At 39.9% G+C, this 19565-nt stretch overlaps 1 protein-coding gene across 2 annotated transcripts in view; it reads left to right on the forward strand.

Annotated features, from left to right (window-relative positions):
- ntrk2a (neurotrophic tyrosine kinase, receptor, type 2a) overlaps window positions 1-19565 on the forward strand; it is a 97703-nt gene that overhangs the window by 67683 nt on the left and 10455 nt on the right. Inside the window, exons 15-18 of one of the 2 annotated variants that reach the window (XM_074671152.1) lie at window positions 872-1002; window positions 9706-9878; window positions 10045-10200; window positions 11151-11241. In XM_074671152.1, coding sequence (XP_074527253.1) covers window positions 872-1002; window positions 9706-9878; window positions 10045-10200; window positions 11151-11241 — 551 coding nt within the window. The remainder of the gene's footprint in view (window positions 1-871; window positions 1003-9705; window positions 9879-10044; window positions 10201-11150; window positions 11242-19565) is intronic. The other variant, XM_074671153.1, reaches the window with a different exon arrangement.

The raw sequence follows: 19565 nt of genomic DNA on the forward strand, positions 1-19565 counted from the left end.
GCGCCTCTTAATCACATCACAGATAAATCTCAGCTTGTGGTGGTGTCCTCTCTCCCTCTCTCTTTCTCTGTGTTCAAGAGGCACCCTTGTGCTTGTATTGTAGGATAAATGTATTTCCTTTGCATGCAGACAGTTGCAAATCTGGCCTGCAGTCAAAGCAGGGCTTAGCTGGGTCACGGTGAGGGCACCACGCTGAGTATCAATCTGTAGAATAAACCTCATATCACAAACAAGGTGTGATGCCAAATTTTTCTCAAAAAAATCAGCTGGCATGGAGTCATGGGTTACTTAGCAACAGAAAGCAGGGTTTTGGACAGTGATCCAACGATGAGTGAGCAGAAGGCGGAGGTAATGTACATGAAACAGACTGAAACATTTTTTATATGTATATTTACAGTACAGTGAAAACCAAATACCAAATGCCAGATCAGTGATTTCTCCCATTTACATTTTCAACCATATGATGAATAAATTAAGCATAAGATATTTATTCAAAAGGAAAAAATAGCCTCAAAACTCACAATTAAATATTACTATGGTCTGATCTCTGCTACCTCCTGTAACACTGAATATTACTAAATAAATAAAATTGGCAGAGGCACAAATCTACCCCTGGAGATGGAGCTGTAAGAGATGGCAAGCAACAAATATAAAAATTAAAGGATCCCTCACATTTAAATTATTGTTAATTCAGAAAGACAGCTAACAATCCTTTCCAGGGTTAATACATCCTGCAATTATGAGTCTGCACTTCAATATTTGTTGAATTTTGGTGATGTATGTTAAGCAAAGACAGCTGAGCAGTGACTGATAACTGTTTATTGGTTCATAAGTAAAGCCAAATCCTGTGTTATCTGTCCTCTTTTCACAGTCGTCCAGCACATAAAGAGACACAACATCGTGCTTAAGAGAGAGCTAGGCGAGGGAGCCTTTGGAAAAGTCTTCCTGGCCGAGTGTTACAACCTCTCACCTGACCAGGAGAAGATCCTGGTGGCTGTTAAGGTAAAGTTCAAGCACAATGGTCTTTTTTCACAATTTCTGTTTCGAACAGCAAACTGTCAGGTAATACTTCTCTGAAGTTTTGGAGCTCAAATTTACAAGCCCGGTAAGAAGTGTGAACAAGTCTGAGATTAGCAGCTGTGAGGAGTTTCATGAAAAAGTCTCTTTTTCTAAATATATGCCTGATCGCAATCCACAGTTTAAAATGAGATTGACAGTGCCAATAAAGGTTATTCTTCAATGCTACCTCAAAGCTTTTCAATCAGGTCAAACAGGACTGGATTGATTTATGGCACGTACAAGTCTCTATGACAACACTATGGCCAGCAAAGTTTAGCGAGAAGAGACATCTGAGTGTTTTTCTCCTGAAAACAATTTCTTGGATCAATTTTGTGGTTATGATGGTTACATGAGCTGAACTGTCAGACAGAAAAAGGACAGAAAAAGCTGAAAAAAGCAAAATAGGAGATTGATAGAGTGATAGAGCACTGGAAGCCTAAAACACCAGCTAAGCTATTTGTGAAAATGTTAATTCCAACCCACATGCAGAAGGAAAACTGCAGTGGTCTGCTCAAACTTGAGAGTCTATCAATCAAATGAAGAGTAAGGTTACGTTAGCTCTGCTCAGTAGATGACTGGCAGGACATAGCCAGGATTCACTGACATGACACATTACTGACATGTCTCACTGCACTAGGGTGTCAGTGGCAACGACAAAAGCTGGCTACTGAACCACCAAATAAACTTCTGTTTGCTTGTCGTCATGTTTCAAACAAAAGCGCAACTTAACTGTTGATGAATACCTTACCTTGATGCACTGTATCTGGTAAAAAGTTGTCTTGAACAAGGAATATTTGTCCCAATCCTCATTAATTTTGAAAACAAATTCACACCTTGTTGAAAGTCACATCTTAACAACAGTGGGTGAGACTCTGGGCCAAAAGGTGACGCTGCAGTTTAATTAAAACAGACCCTCCTCAAAGCATGTTTGGGGAGTTGTTCTCACAATCACAAGGGCCAGTTGCTGTATGTATCATGGTAAAACATTTGGACACGTGTTTATTATTATTTGAAAAGCTCCAATATTTCCATCTTTATAGCATCACTTCTTGATAAATCTATAACATAATAAAGGTAGTATATTGATGTACATTTAGTTTGTACCCATACGTCATATTTAACTTACACCTGACAAAGTCATGTTAAACTTAATGATGCAAGACTGATTTTAAACCTCAAAGTTCATTATAAGAGCTCCAGTGGGCGTTAACATGATTCATTGACTCCACAACAGCTTAATTGGCTGCTAGTTAACAAGTAGATGCTTTTCAATACAGTTTAAGATACTGTCCAGTTTATTAAAGAGCCCAAACAGAGCAGATTTAAAATGTTCAACTTCTGTGTTGTCTGTTTATTGAAAAAAAGAAAAGAAATGTAAAGGACCCTCAGTCATTGCTTTAAAGCAGCTCATGTTAAATAAACAACTGTGGTTGGTCTGAGCTGAATTAGGTCCAATGTTGATAAATTAAGCAAAGAGAGAGGCACATATGCCAGAGCACTTACGTATGAGCTGATTGATATGTGTGCTACTCGGTAAACTTAGACTCTACTTAGCACCTGTCTGTTTCTGAAACTGAAAATAAAGCACATCAGCCAACATGGCCAAACTGGTAGTGGCAAGGGCTTCTCGTACAGTAAAGGGCATCCTTCAGTCACGTGACCTGAGCTGCCTCTCTGATTGGGTGAGCTTGCAATCTTAATATTCTCTGAACTGCCAAGTTAGAAAAAAATTCACCCCCGTACAGTGTGCGCTGATAGTAAAGTTAGCAATTCAAACAGGAGAAGTTTTTGAACCAGGCTGTAAATAGGTTAATTTCTGCTTTGCAAACATCTTTTTTGGCTTGGTGTGTATGTATGGTACTTCTAGAGCCAGCCTCAAGTGAACACTCGAGAAACAGCAGTTTTTAGCACTTCCGCATTGTCTCATATTCTAGACCGGAGGTTGCTGCTTAGGTGAGTGACAAGGTGAGGGGAGAGAAATATAATCTCTGACACTCACCAAACACCAGATATGATGGGGCAGGTTGTGTAATAATGACAACACATCGTACCATCCAGTCCACATTACAGGGAACAATACAGGGAAATATCTGTTTCTGAGGAGTCTAGTTTCACTGTGAGATGTTTTGAAAATGTTCTCCTGCAGAATGATTGTTGGCATAAAAATAAAGCCTATAATGTCATTACTGACTGTGGAGTTATTGCTTTTTCTGCTGAGATCTGACACCTGAGATACATTTGAAATATTGAACGCTTCACAGCAGTTCAACACATGATCCCCGGTAGATGTGTGACATTTTTAAAGAAAATCCTTCACATGGCCTCTGTACAGGTCAGACTCCATGTTTGGCGCCCCATGACCTCCATTTCCTCTGCTATTGTTGGAAAGTCATTCCCTTAAAGAGAGTCTCTTTAAGCAGTAAGGTGGAATTACAATCAAACCGCTGACTTCCTGGGTCAAACTGAGCAGTTTCCCATGGAGCATCCTCTCATCACATCCATCTCTCCATCAACCAGGCTTTCTCTTCAGGTCTGTGGTGAAACTGGATCTGACTGGTGAAGAACTCCTCATTAACAATACATGACCTGTGAGGGACCCTCCTCTCCTTCCTTTACCCCTCCACTTCCTCTGTCTGCAGCACTTCACCTCTAACTCTCACCTGCACCACTTTTTCCTCTCTTCTCTGCAGCTCCCCAATCCTGTTACTTTCCTCTTCCTAAATCCTACACCTTCTTTTCTCTTCCTACACCTCCTGTCTCTCTCCAGCTTAGCTCTAAATCGCTTTCTGGCTCCACTGATGTTTGCTGCCAGCTTAGCTTCAGCTCAGCATGAGGACTGGGTAAAATATGCACCTGAAAAAATCCCTGGAAGCAGACTTCTTGGTTGTAAAACAAGATGCTGCATTGCCCACTGCTCGTCAAATCTGGTAAAACATTTTACAATCAGCACTCAAACTTACACTAAAAATAAATTGTGTTCCCAAACAGCATGGAGACATGATGCAGATAAATTATTGAATCATTAGAGTCACTTCATTGATTTGACTTGCTCAATTGGATTTTTTTCTTTTTCAATTAGCTAATGTACCACCTGCTTATAGTACACTCTTCCTGCTCTTCCCATCCTCGCCTTTTTGTCAACTGACGACATCAACATGACTCACCATTCCTCTCCAGTCATCTCTTTCTCTTCCTTTGGTGCTGCATCAACAAACAGCAGATGTGATGAAAGCTGGTGGGGAGACAGATTTTTCAAATAAATAATTCCATTTCATTCACTTTTCCTTGCTTAAAGGGCCAATTTACCCAAATTAGAAATCAAACTAGAAGAGACTGTTCCTGTGCTAAAGCAGAGTAAATAAATGATTGCTGGTAACAATGAGAATTAAGTAAGAGAATATCTAACAGGTTTCTGTGTTTGTCAGGAAATGCTCTTTTTTCTTTGTCACGCTGACATGCTTTTAAAGTAGGCTCAGATTGTGCTGTTTTTACAGAATGGTTGTACTCTCTCTCCTGTTACCCGGTGCAATTTCTCACTGAGCTTTTATTCCTGTTTTAGAATGAAGAGTACTCCTGGAGTCAACAGTACTACCCAGTCATGAACTCAGGCTGTTTGAGGGGCAGGAGCAAAAAGATAAATAAAAATGAAAGCAAAGACTGCATGTGGTGAGATGCCAGTGCTCAGAATTGTATCTAGCAGGGAAGGCATCCAAGATTGCACTGTTTTGCATTTTCTCCACTAGGAAGGCACTCACTAGGGCAAGTTATCCTGCTTCCACTTCTAGAAGGGCACCCTGTAGGGCATCCAAAGAACATGTTACCGTCTTTTTCTTGCAGAAGCACAACTGATAAGGCAGGGTTTTTTTTCTGCATTGAAAAGGTGTCCATTTAACTGTTATTTAATTTTCTCCTTTAAAAGGATCTCCAGTGTGTCTTTTTCGCTTCTTATACTTGATAAGGGTGTGTTATCCCAATGTACCTGTAAAAAAAACCCTATCTGTTGGTGGCATGATTAATTTTCTTGTCCATTTGAAAGTTTTTCTCTACAAAACATTCTCAAGTTTTCTCCACTAGAAAGACATAACACTGTAAGGTGATGTCATCAGTAATTTTTCCCAACATGACACCCTGTAAAACACATTAAGAGGAAAGGAAAGTTATCATCTCTGCAGGACACACAGCCTGTAGGGTAGGTTAACTTGTTTTGCCCCTAAATAAAGCACCCTTAGGAGCATATTGTCTTGTTTTCTCTACAAGAAAAACACCTCACAAGAGCAGATGATCACATTTTCAAAAAGGCTCCAAAGGTGCTGACTTTACAGCACTTTTTCCATTGCAAGAGAAACCTCGGCCAATTAACTTACAGGCAGTCCTCCCTTACTATCCAAATACATGTATTGTACTGATCCTGCTTTCCTTTTTGTGTCCATGATATGAACAAGGTGAGGATACCTAGAAAATTACGGAGCACAAATACAGAAAATCTACACTGTGACACAACTGGAGACATAGTGGACAGTGCTGATGACCATGTAGCACTGTGTAGCTGTGTATTTGTACGTGTCAAAAACTAGTATGCTTTGTAGGAGCTTACAAACAGAGCAGGGTAACTTCAAAACCCTCTCTATTTTCTTACTTACATATATTTATTGGCGCCGTGAAGCAGAGTCCTGCATTGGGTCGAGTACCCGCTAAAACAGCTGATTTGCGGGTGGTTTTTAAAAACTTTTTTTTTTCCCGGGTTTGGATCTGGGTAGAAAAAATAACATGCGGGTCGGGTTGCGGGTTTTAGTTTGACACATAAAAATTAATATAAAATAATAATAAATACAATAAAATAAAAACGTAAGTTGTAAGCTGGTTGTAAAGCTGTGACCATATAGCCACGCTATCTAGTTCTTATAATACATCCATGGTTGTGACATGATCACGGCTCGTACCTGCTGAGTGTTGCTTAAGCCTGGACAGAAAGTAAGTCTACTATTACACATGTAAAGGTCCTTTTAAGAGATTAAAAGTTTAAAAGCATTAAATGTAAAAAACGAGTGATTTGACAGTTGTATGTGAGAAGATCACAGAGGGTTGATGATGGAGCTGAAGTCAGGCTTTTATTGGAAGAGTTGCTTCATTCAGGTGCGTTGTTTACTCACTGGCATCTGAACTATGGTGATATACCGTTCAATTCTCAGACAATATGAGTCAAAATGATTACTTTAAATAAGGTTAAGGGTCGGGCTGCAGGTCGTGTTTCAACAGGTCGGATCGGGTTGCGGTACTAATCAGGCTGATGCGCGGGTTTGCGGTTCGGGTGCGGGTTTGTATGTCCCCGGACCGGGTCGGGGCGGGGCGGATCTTGGAAATGGGACCCGTGCAGGACTCTGCCGTGAAGTCGAAATAATGTAACCCCCCAATCACGTAAGTCGAGGACCTCCTGTATTTCTTCAACCACGAGCGCACCCTGGGGGGCCCTCACACCTTTTTTCCCAGGATGACACATGATCCCATTTCCACCACTACAAAGCAGACCAGCAAGGAGCGCTATCGTGTGAGGCCCAGATTAAGTGCATCAAAATATTTACCATTTATCTGCCACATTCTACAGCTGAGAGGGCTGTAATGCCATAGAATTGCCATTGCCAGGATTTCTATCATGAAATTGTATCCTCAACAATTTCCTTTTTTTTATGTTGATTTTCTGGAAGTTAACATAAAATTTGTGTGACAGTCTGATAGAAAAGCATTAACAATATATATGGAGCCAAGCCAAGATGTGCCAGTTCATCTAATCATCATTACAGCAGCTTCTCCACTCTTCAACAACGTAGTAATTTGTATGTTGAGTTTGATTTTCCTCTAAACGCCCCCTCCCCTGTTCAATACATTGTTACTCATGTACATATTGCACTTATGGTGCACCCTGTCATGCATGGTATATTACCGAAACATGTTCTCCTGTGTGTAGCTCATTACAAAAAGCTACACTCGCTAATCGAGCTTAATGGTCCTGGTTTTAGGGTTGGCTATCAATCAGCCAGTCAGGCATAATACAGGAGTGACTCTTACTGTTACTGTACCTCATACTCTGAGGCTCCATCGATCACTGGGACACATGCAGACACACATGGAAATATACATGCACGCCTCTGTGTTCCATCAATCATCAACAGCCCGCACTTTAATAATGTTGCCTTCACATATGTAAATGTAAGTCACTACGCTCCTGACTCAGAGGTTGTTGATTGCTTTTTATTTGTCTGTTGAAGCCAATGTATGCAGGCTGGATGACTAACAGTGCAACATTGTCGCTGTTATCTTGAGAATTTATGCAGCAATACATACGGATACAGGAAATAGTTTATGTGTAGATGCTTCTGGCTCACAGTCTGTTTTAAATTTCCTGAATTCAACATTAATTCGTTCCTGCCCGTCAGTGATGAATATTTGTTACATTGGGTATTAAATTGAAAAGTTCAGTTAGCTTACTGAGCCCAGTAGAGCAGTGCATGTGCTTGCCAAAAAGACAGATTTCTTTTCTTAAATCAAATTTTGCATCCAAGGTCTCATTTTACTGTGAGCACACTAAGCTACACAGAGTCAGGAAAGAAGCTATTGTATAACAACATCTATCAAACAGAGGTAATAAATAAAGCTTAAGCTAAAGCTAATGAATAAAGAAATATATTTTCTTCCACATTTATAAAGGAAAGGCTGGATTGCCAGATTATGTTGATACTGATTCTGGTTTTGTTTCAATCAATGAAAAGACCCCTCAGATTAATAATATGATCTCCAGTGTTTATGTTGACAAAGCTAAACTCAGGTAATCTCAATTTGGGATTCTCTGAAGTAGCTTATTTCTTAATAGTTGACACTTATCTGACCAACAGACCAGTCTATAAGTATGGAATCCGTCAGAAATAAGTCAGAATTAAGCACTGGTTATTGAAATGTTTAGTCACTGGATCACAGAGTTCCCAAGTTAAAGATAGCAAAATTTGCAGAGTGAGACTAAAATTAGCAGAGCTAGCGCCTGCCGCTTTCAGTCCTTCCTGCAGGTTAACATCCATGTGCCTGTACTGGTTGTGTATAGCTCCAGTTGAGTGATCATACGCCAGTTTAACCTTACACAGCTAACCCACAACTTTATCTTCATTGTCAAGGTTAAAATAGTTAACTTCACCGCTCTACAAGATGCAGTCTGTCTCCTGTGCTTGCTTTAATCTGGGTAGTATAGCATTATGTAATCACAGTGGTCCCTGAGTGGAATAAATGCATTGGATGATATTGGGTGGCAGAGTTTTTGTTTAGACACATTTGACTGGCATTTTGAGCCAACGATGCTGAAAATATTAATACTTTGTTTAACAGACAAGTTATTCTGGTGACAACTACAGAGCAGTACGTAGTTAATACCTTAACCACTTTATAGTTAAAATACAGAGGACATCACTCTTAGATATCATCACAACCTGGCAACATAAACATGTCTTCTAACTTACCCATACATCAGCAGTAAATTATCTTTATCCATTAATCATTACTGTTTTAAATTCTTTGTATAGATTGTATCAATGTTTACATCCATCATCCTTTCCAGCAAAAACACACAGGAAATAGAACAAACAACACATAGACACTCTCATCAGAGAAAATTCAGCTCAGTCAGTTAGCTGAGATTTCCCATACATGTCTGAGATCACATTTCAAACCCAGAATGTAGCACACGCTTCCATGCAGTATCCATACTGCAATAAACCGCCCTTTAATCTTTGTGTAATATCACATTACTTACTGTAATGTACATGACCAAGCCTTGGCTTCATGATACATGATTACTTAATACGGGTGGGTGGAGTTACAGCCTGTCTCATTTTCTGGTATCTCAGCGTTCTGCTCGCCAAAAGGTCGCGGGTCATTTCCTTCTTCCTGAGCTTTCTTCTCCTTGTCCTTTAAACCTTTATTTGTAATAAGAGCTGCTATCTGCGATGTTAGTACACTGGCTGACACTCTCTCTCACACACACACACACACACACACACACACACAACAAGGTGGAATTTGAATGTACATCCATATCCTATATTGCAGGAAGACAATCAATTATTCATGCCAGAAAAGAAGAATTTTTTGTATTTTCCCTCTTTTGATGTGGATTAAATAGAGCCCATATCATTTTCATTTCCTGCTTCTCCTCCTTTTTTTTTCTCTCCGTCTCTTTCACTCACTACTTTTCTCTCTGTCATAGATGCTTTTGTTACACAACCACCCCCTGACAGGTTTCCTGATTCATGTATGGAAGGACCAAGATTGGTTACAAAAGGAACCAGGGAATATAATGAATGTAAACAGTGTTGTACTATGTAATGGTTTACATTAATTTAAAATGACTCCATTTTTTCCTGCTCTACGGTGGAAGCAGCTCTCGCTCAGAGTCTTTACTTTCACTGTGTTTGCTTGACGTTGCCGTAACTCACTTTTACAAGGCAAGGCACTTACATTTTTGGTTGGACACAAGCCATATAAATTGGAGCAGACTGGGTGCACTGTGAACATGACTAATTAGAAATAGTGTATGAGGCACTATGTGTAAATTTTTAATTTGTCAGTGTAGTAAAATGTCGTTTGTGTGTATGTGTGTGTGTGCAGACACTGAAAGAGGCCAGTGAAAATGCCAGAAAGGATTTCCACCGAGAGGCTGAGCTGCTGACCAACCTTCAACATGAACACATTGTCACTTTCTATGGAGTGTGTGTGGAGAGTGATCCTCTCATCATGGTGTTCGAGTACATGAAGCACGGGGACCTCAACAAGTTTCTCAGGCAAGGCTTCTTTCTTCATTACAGTAAAATCTCAAAGCTGTGGCAACTGCTGAACTAAAAACTAGGCTGAAGGATTTTATTTCAGAAGAAAACATAATCTCAGCTCTGTACTCTTCTAATGTAATGACAGCAGACATCATGACTCCATTACAATGTTCCCTCACAGGGCTCATGGTCCAGATGCAGTTCTTATGGCAGAAGGTCAGACCACCAGACCCGTGGAGCTGACCCAGTCCCAGATGCTGCACATTGCCCAGCAGATAGCATCCGGCATGGTGTACTTGGCCTCGCAGCACTTTGTGCACCGGGACTTGGCCACCAGGTTTGTCACTCACTAAGCCAAGAACCAAAACGGGCTGTACTATTCAGACAAGTTCACTTAGGTAGATTTTAAACTAAAGAAATCCAAAAGCTTGTACGAGTACCATTGTGTTTATGTAAAGATTAGATTTTTTATTAGATTAATATGTGCATGTTGACACTGCAGAATGGAGGAATGCGTCACATCACAGGCTCTGTCTTGACTTCATAATGCAGACTTGATGATGCAGGAGAAAGTAAACAAAGTGTCAGACAAAATAACAAAGATACTACCAAAACATTAAATGCTGGTTGATACTTCATTGATCAGCGTAGTATGGTTTGCTTTTCCATATTTTTAAGGTCGTATCTTACATATGTGTTTTTAGCGCTGCTCATTTCGCACCCCTAGATCCAAAACCAGATACCCAGTACTCAGTGCTTTAAGATCATTCTAAAGAAAGCACTTTCGCTTTAATTTGAATCAATTATTAGAATTGTACTTAAACTTGCACAGAAGTAAACAGAATAGAACAGAAAATACTTGATTTATCCCCGTGGGGAAAATTCAGGAGTCACAGCAGCAATCAAGAGAACAAAAGTAAGAAAGTGTATAGTAGTGTAAATAGTGTATAGTGTAATGTGTTTTCAGTAATCTTAATCAAAGAAATTATACCTGTAACTGAATAGAATATTTTAGTGCTCATTCATTTTGACTATAGTAATAAAAGTTAAATATGTTAATTACCAAAAGCCTCTTCTGTCTTTCTACTTCTGTTGCATAGTTATGATGATAATACTTTTTTTTTAATAATACGTTGAAGCTTTTTTTTTACTGACCTGATTTGAGTTGTATATGGTATAATGATAAGCAGTATATGAAAGGGGTTAACTCCCCTAAAGCATAACTTCAGCTGTGCATTATCTTAATTCAGGAATCTTTTCTTTGTTTTTCTCATGTTTGCCCATCAGGAACTGCCTGGTGGGGGAGAACCTGCTGGTAAAGATCGGAGACTTTGGCATGTCCAGAGACGTCTACAGCACTGACTACTACAGGGTAGGTGTATGTGTCGATATCTTTTCTGGCCCTTTTTTCAGCCTCCCTCCTCCCTGCTGCATGGGTCCCTCTCTTCTGTTCCCCTGCATGGGCATGACTGACGGACTCAACAGAGTTACAATAAGAAGCTTGCTGTGGTAGGTCAATTAGACTGTAGTGAAGTCAAACATGCATACATGTCAGCTTGTAGAGCGTCCATGATGCCATGCTGTTTATAATTAGATGAACTTAGGGGGAGGGAGGATAAGGAGTGTGCACACTGAGGTCATACTGTGTGTGAAATAAGGGGTGTTTGTTTGTGAACTACTGTGGCACTCCGCACTGACAACAGCTTATATTCATTGTTTGGGGATACAGAACTATATAATGAACATAAAGTAATAGGTGACAGCACAACTGATTTCTCTGCAGGAAGTGCAAGTCAACAGTGGTTGCAGGTTTCTTTGTGTAGGTCCGTGTGTGTGGTGGTGTGTGTCAAGACATACTTAGCAGCTCCACTCTGAAGAAAACCCTGGGGCACAGGAGACTGACTGTGTGTGTATGTGTGTATATGTGTGTGTGTGTGTGTGTGTGTGTGTGTGTGTGTGTGTGTGTGTGTGTGTGTGTGTGTGTGTGTGTGTGTGTGTGTCTGTGTCTGTGTGTGTGTGTGTGTGTGTGTGTGTGTGTGTGTGTGTGTGTGTGTGTGTGTGTGTGTTTTATCCTTCAGTGAGGCAATCTGTCACCTTTCCCAAAGGCAGAAATCTAATAAATCCTACTGATTGATTGATAGTGTCTGTCCATTTTTTCCCTGCCCTTTCCCCCCCTCCACTGTGACACACTGACACAAGTGACATAGACAGAGACCTGGGAGGAGGGAGAGAGAAAGATGGGGGAAAGGGACAGAGAGACAGAGGGATGGGGTTAGGTTAATAACCCAAACTATGATGTGATAATAAAGTAGTGATAATCTAAAGCCAAGTTGCTAGACAGAAATATCACTTATGGCATGATTTTATCTAAATGTAATTTTTATTTTAAAGATAAAATTGATACAATTGCTTTATTACTAAACATGGCAAATTTACTGATGAAGAAAAGCTTTAAAGTGCAGTTCCACAAGTGTCCACTTGAGGCTGGCTCTGGAAGTAGCAGACACCACATTTGTTTACATAATTATAACATTGGTTAAAGTTTTTTTTTAATATCTAAGCATCAATCATGATCTGTAAAAATGTAAAATGTATGTAAAAAATACATGTGTATAATAGGGGTGTAATGGTACATGTATCCTTGCCGAACCGCTCCACAAGGCCGTTCAGTTCGGTACAGTGCTGTATTTGAAGGAGTACAGTAAGTTTATGTTAGCCGCTGCACATGGCTCTTTAATATTCACGTGAGTACTTGTCTGATTGGCTGAGCAGGGAAGGCGTTTTAATATTCATGAGGAAAGTGGTCTGTGATTTGTGCTTTGCGATCATGTGCATATCATGTGGACGTGACGTCTCACGGTGAGCCAATCAGAGGATGAATATCAAAGAGCTTCTGTAGCCACAACAGCTTGTGTCTGAATTGTGCATCATGGCTGCTGATGCCGACCAACCGGAGCTTGAAGAGCCTCCCCCCTCGCTGTATAATGGCAAGGTTTTGGTTCAATAAACATGCTAAACAAGCAAATGGAAGTTATGTACCGAACTGTGATTTTTGTGTTGTTTGCGTTACACCCCTAGTATATGAACAAAAATACATGTTATGATAAATCATATTTGCATTCTGAACTTTTGGTATAACTTTTGGTCTATGGCCTATGGTAATAAAGAGTCATGATCAGTTACAGACCTGTAGACCTTCGATCTGTGACCTCACTTAGCTTAACAAAATCCTAATTTATGGCTTAAAGGCTACAATTTTGAAAAATCAAATGTCAAAAACACAAAACCGGTTAACCACTACCAGAATTTGTTCTGTCTGTTCTAGGAACCTTACAAATAAACCCAAATCATCTTTTTTATTTGACAGTCACCATAAAATTTACAATAATTGACAACATTTGGCCTCAAATTACAGAAAAAAGCCTCTTCTCTGTAGCTTTCTTTTGTGCTTTATCTGTATGACATCACACAGCTCCCACTCCTCCTCCTCCTCCTCCTTCCTTTTACCCCTCCTCAATAACGCTGAGCGCCGAGGCTGTAGTCATGGCGACAAGAGAAGGCAGCAGTGGCGAGCCCCGGAGTTGTATCCAGCGTTTTCTCAGGAAGAAAAGTAATCAGAGAACTTCTGTTTAGTATGCTGAGGCAGTATGAGAGGAAGAGAGGAGGGAGAGAGGGATGGAGGTGTGGGAGACAGAGGCATGAGGGTGGCAGAGAGATGAAAGGAGAGAAAAGAGCAGGAATAAAGGAGAGACGGAGGGGAAGGGTGGCAGGCCAGAGAAGGAGAATAAATATACCACATAAATAAATATACAAAAGGGGAAAAAGAAGTAATGGAGTGATGCTAAGGTGAGAGCTGAGAGGTCTGTGTACAGTGTACCAGATTGTCAATAACAAACACAAACACACTCTGCAGCTTTTAGACAACCACAGAGCAGGAAGTAAGAGACAGGAAACAGCGAGAAGTGACAGAAAAGGACAGGGAGGCAGACAGACGAGGGTAAAAACAGAACAGTAAGAGAGAAGTACAGGATGGTGGGAGGTAAAACACAGTGATCGAGTCTTGCTTCAGCATCCAGGAGAGACGTGTGCATTATTGGTGTGTGTGTGCGTGTCTGTTGTGTGTGTGGTTGGTGGGGGCTGTAGAGATCCAGTCATGCTCTTGCGTCAGAGGGGAGCAAAGATGAGTCATAGAGGAATTGGAGCCCCCCCCTCACCCCCTTATGCACACACCCACCTCATGCTTATGTGTGTGTTCGCGTGGGCTGTGGCGACGTCACTGAATCCCCTGTTACACAATGAAGCTGACAAAGAAGACACACTGGGTGCCTCCATTCAAATCTTCACTCTCACAGCCTTTTTTTTTTTTTTTTTTTTTAACTGTGTGTATTTATGTCCGACTGACTCAGAGAGGCTGGATGCACACACTTCGCCGTTATCTCCCTTTCTCCCTAAACTGATTTCATGCCCAAATGTATAGGATAAAGAAGAATTAAATGTCTGCTTGGGTTTAAGGGCTGCAGGCTGACTGTTTTACGCTGCTGACACAGAGTGCTGAAAAACCCTGGCAACAAAGCAGAGCTAAACAATCTCTGCAGAGTAATTTGGCTGGTCTGCTTCTTCTTTTTCTCCTTTTTTTTTACAACCCATCTCTGGGTCCCAACCAGCTCAGGCAAACAGCATCTTAATGGAGCACCTGGAGAGGCCACAGGGAGCTGTATTCAGTGCAGGAGTGAGTGGACAGACAAAACACCACTGTCTGTATGAGAGGATATACACCAAAACAAAGAGGGCTCTGTTGCCGCATAAAAGGCGTATGGAGGCTTGTTTGTCTTTATAGTGAAAACTCCATCATTTGTAAACACTGTAACCACATGAAATTATGACATCTATGCACTTTTTTTTTTACATCTTACTTATCTTTTAATATGATACAAAAACTGCTCCTCCATCTATATGTAACTGTGCACCTCATCTGGTGAAACCATGGATTGAAATTCATCTCAGTTTTGCACAGTTCACATTGAAATTGGCCACCAACAACAACATAGGACAAAACCATGAATGTCACACACACACACTCACTCACACACACACATTCTCAGAATAAGACACAGATGAAGACAGTCATACGGCCAACTAGATGAGCTGTCAGTAAGACAGTCTATTAAAAGTGATCTTAGTGTCTTAGCTTTCAATAGTGACGTTGGGAAATGCCTTAAGATGTAATTCTCTCTACAGCCAGCAGGGTGCCACTCTTGTTATTTTTCCATGTAATTTTAAATACTAGATTTCACGTGACAAATTATCCAGAACAAACCACAGACTGTATAAAGCATGGACGTAGCCTCTGCAACGTCACCCGTCTGTTCCTGAAACAGTGAAATGAAGCTAATGCGTAGACGCAGCCACATTTGATGTGACGCCAGCTGTAAGTTTCCTTTTGAACAGCTGTGAGCTGTGTCTGAATGGACAATCAAATGATCCTAATAACTTCTAAACTGTGGCGTTAAATAGGCTGTAAACAGGTTGTAAATATGTTTTTTTAATGCCGTAAAAGTCTGTTTTTATGGCTAGCTGTGTACGTGACTTCTGGTTTTTCAGCAGCCAGCCTCAAGAATATTCTGGATGAACAGCAACTTTTAGCATTTCTGCATAGGCTTTATTTTTACTAACCAAATGTTGCCCCTTGGAACTAACTTAAGACTTGTTTGGCTGTTGGAGAAAGTTACTATCTATAGTCAAGCACTACTCAAATGATGCGTACACGTGCCCATCATGTAGCCTGCAAGTGCATCCTCGTCACATGTACCCTGTAATTTAGGTCAAATTAATATAAATATTCTTTAAACAGATCTTTGACCGTAGCATCAAGCAGCAGCACATTTCAAAAAAGTCAGTAGTTATTCATTATAACCCTCACACTGTCTGAGGCCATAGCAAACTAGCTTTTGTGCATCTCTGTGACATTTTTTAAATCACAAACACTGTAATGTTTCAAGGTAACAAGACAACAAAATCTCAACACCTCAAACAAAATCATCACTCTTTTGCTTTTGAAAGAGGGCTGAATTATCTGGGGTGAAATGGGCCTGAAATTCAATTAAAAGACTAACTGTGTTGCCTCTTAAGGTGAGGGAATGAATAAGCCATGGCTTGCTTAAAACTTTATCCGCTTTTTTAAATCAAAAGTTAGCACCTTAACACATCTATAGTGGATAGTATATTGGAAAATGGTGTGAACCGTACTAGTTGTAGAATAGTGGTGTTTGGGGTTTTATTAGAGTAGAACTGTGAACATAAATCAGACTTCAACTATGTTACTTGAAAACTTAAGTGAATATTGACTGCATCGTAACATCACGGAATGACTTTTAGCAAGACACACTGATGTAAATAAAGACAAGGGTTAGCGTTATTTTAAACAAGGTTAGGTCCTTATGTATAACAATATAACATCATGCTACTGTTTGAATCATTTAGACTGTACTTGGACATTTTAGTGCTTGAACCAGTTTTTATGCTTCACCTGGACAGACATGAGCTGCACATTTCAATTAACAACCTATATATTAACAATGTCACCGTAACTGAGCAGTGTGGGAGACCAGGGTCTATTCAAGGTCGAAACAACACACACACACACACACACACACACACACACACACACACACACACACACACACACACAAACAAGCAATCTTGGAAAGAGTTTTTGTTTCCATGACAACACAGAGGGCAATTAAGGTAGGATTTCTGTGCAACAAAGAGTGGGTGGAGTTAACCACATAAGCCCCACCCACATTCCCATCCCATAATGCTTTCTTTTTAAACTGTTCCAGTTTCCATGGCTACATCCAGGAGGCTACCACAGAGACCCCTCCTCTGCTTTCTTTCTTACTTCTCTTTTTATGGGCTTTCCTGGAACAGTCAGGCTGTGCTCTATAGCTGACATGATGCATATTTATAAGACAGTGAGGGAGAGAGGGAGATGGGCAGGCCCAGAGACAGAAGGTGAGAAAGAGAGATACAGAGAGAGAGGGGAATAAAAGGGAACAGAGAGGGAGACAAAGAGTGACAGAATAAAGAAATCAGAGAAAGAGCTGAATGGCAGAATAGCAGAGAGAGAGATGCTCTCTCTTTACTTCACTGAGAGTCTCTGCGTCACTGTTAACATGACTTTCTTAATATTTGATGCACCATCCCCCCCAATGACAGGCAGAAAAATGTGAGGCTTTCCATCTCTGCTCCCTCATTTTCTTTTTTCTTTCTTTCTTTCTTTTAGTTATTTGATACATTCAGCCTTGTAGGCCTTTTTAAAGTGACTGCCCTTCTCTTCCCTCCTCTCTCCCTCTCTCTTAGCGCACTCACACAGACAGTTAACAAACATGAAGAAAATGTAGCCCCGCTGTTCGAGAGCCCAGTATTAATATTTCAGACCATCAGGGGAAATGATCAGCCATGATGAATAAAACAAAAAGACTAATGCATACCAGCCGGTCCAGGCACCTCAGTGAATAAATACTGTCAGAAAACTATCTATCCAACAGAATTTAATGGAATAAACAATGGCTGTGTCCAGAATCACAATCCCTGTCTGTTTATTACACAGGGCACTGAATTCATACTCATGTATTGTGTTTCAATTTCCCCATTTAAAGCTACTATTAGGAAACAAATCGTAAGAAGGGAAGTGTTAAAAACTGCAGTTCATCAAGCATCCACTTGAGGCTATCTGTTCAGAAAACAGAATCAACACATCTCTACATTTTGGTTTGAATAGCTCAGTCCTCTGTCAGAAAACACTATGGGGGGTTATTAAATTTATAAGTCTTATTTTTTTAAGGGAACAGCAAACAGCTGTCCCTGAAGAGGCCTACGCCCCACCTCTTTCCCGTATCCTAACTCAAAGTCAGTTTGAGGCAGCTTTTTCAATATGGCACCTGCTGATAAAAGGCTTCAATGCTCTGCTTCAGGAACCGATGGATAACATAATGAAGATATATCATACAGTCCGTGGTTGCACTTTTGAAATTGAAGATGTGTCTCAAAAAGATTGTTCCTATGCTGCTAGCAGCATACTAATGAGTGTCGTCTCCCTGTCACATAACTTAATGCATCAGGTATTTGTAATCTTTGCTACCATAGCCATGCTAGCAGCAAACCGATCCCACCAGTATATAGAGTCCAGCCCCCTTTAGGCAACAAAAAAACTATTGGTGTGTCTTTGCTGGCTGAAAGCCAACAGTTTTATAATTCAAAGACCTCAATGAATTTGGGGGTTTGTCAATTATGACGAGTGGGCTCTTACCTCATATTTAAGAATTCTGGCCAATCGTTAGCGCTGAGTTGCACCAGCCGGGTCTTAATGTAGAACATTTAATGGAGGATCCTAAAAAATACAAACTTAGGTAATTATAGTAGATCAACTTAAGGCTGAATACGATTTTCAAATCGCAAAGGGTGCAGTTTAAAAAAAAAAGTTTTATGTGCACAGACCTGGAGAGAATATAGTAACTTGTACTCCTTCTTCAAAACTAGCAAAAGTCAATATGCTGGGTTTTTCTGGCAAAAAAAAACTGTGAGCTACAGAGATCCACAGTGGAACCCCTTGTTCACTTTATTCTGTATAGTTTGTTACTCTTACTGACAACTGAAGGTCAGTCAAATTTCACAGTGTTTGTTTTGTTTTTGTTTTTTTTTCAATTAAAAAGTGCAGGAAAGAACTGTTTATGTTGACAGTATCCTTTGTTGTGTTGGACATACTATAGAATGACTAAGTGCTGCTGTTTAGTGAATAATGCAGAAAATATATGTCCCCCCAATTAATTGTATACTAAATCACAATCGAAATATTGGGAAAAAAAAAAAAAAAATTAAATTATTTTCATTCAACCCTAGTTCTACTGGATGTTGCAGTTCCATAAAATTTAATGCAGTATGTTGTAGATGATTATTTTTCTTCTCAATGTCACAGTTTTAAATTGCACCATTGAGTCGTTATCACCATAGCACTTTCAACACAGTCAACACAGCTCACAGAAGATGCCACAGGGAGTTTGCCACTTACTTAATGTGACATCATACTTGATGTTAAAAATTGTGAAAGTATGCAACTTCAGACATTCTTTGAAGCTTAAAAATCTGTTTTTTGAAAACATTTTTGAACTCTATGTTGTATTCATGAAGCTTTCAGTCAGTAGAAAATACTGAACTGGTGTTAAACAAACCACATTTTTTCAGAATGTTGTCAAACAATTTAGCTCATTTTTGGAGTTAATGGTTTTTGTGTCCAGCCAGCTTGGCATGAAGTGATGTATTCACAATTAAAACTTGCTTTGTGTTTGTGAGATAAGCTTGTTTGCCTCATTGGCTGGTTTCACAAATGTACCCGTGTCTTGATTTAAATATTTTGTGGCAACACATTTTTCCACTTTTGTTTTTTATTTTTTGGCGAGACAATCAACTGCAAAAAGAAGCACAGAGTGGGGTAAAACAGAAAGCACTTACTTAAGACACAGTGTATAGTTAGAGGAGTTATGTAGCCCACAGTATAAGTTTTCAGACAGAATATTAAGAAATATTCAAAAATAACTCTGACATCATCAATCTAAGATATTGGTCTTTTGTAATAAACTCTGCAGTATGACATATTTTCAAATTAAGTCAAAATGTAGGCCAATCACCAATGATTTCTTTTTTCAC

Source organism: Halichoeres trimaculatus, unplaced genomic scaffold, assembly GCF_033239565.1.
Source record: "Halichoeres trimaculatus isolate MK-OKI-2021-1 unplaced genomic scaffold, fHalTri1.1 fHalTri1_scaffold_5, whole genome shotgun sequence".
NCBI classification, from domain to species: domain Eukaryota; kingdom Metazoa; phylum Chordata; class Actinopteri; order Labriformes; family Labridae; genus Halichoeres; species Halichoeres trimaculatus.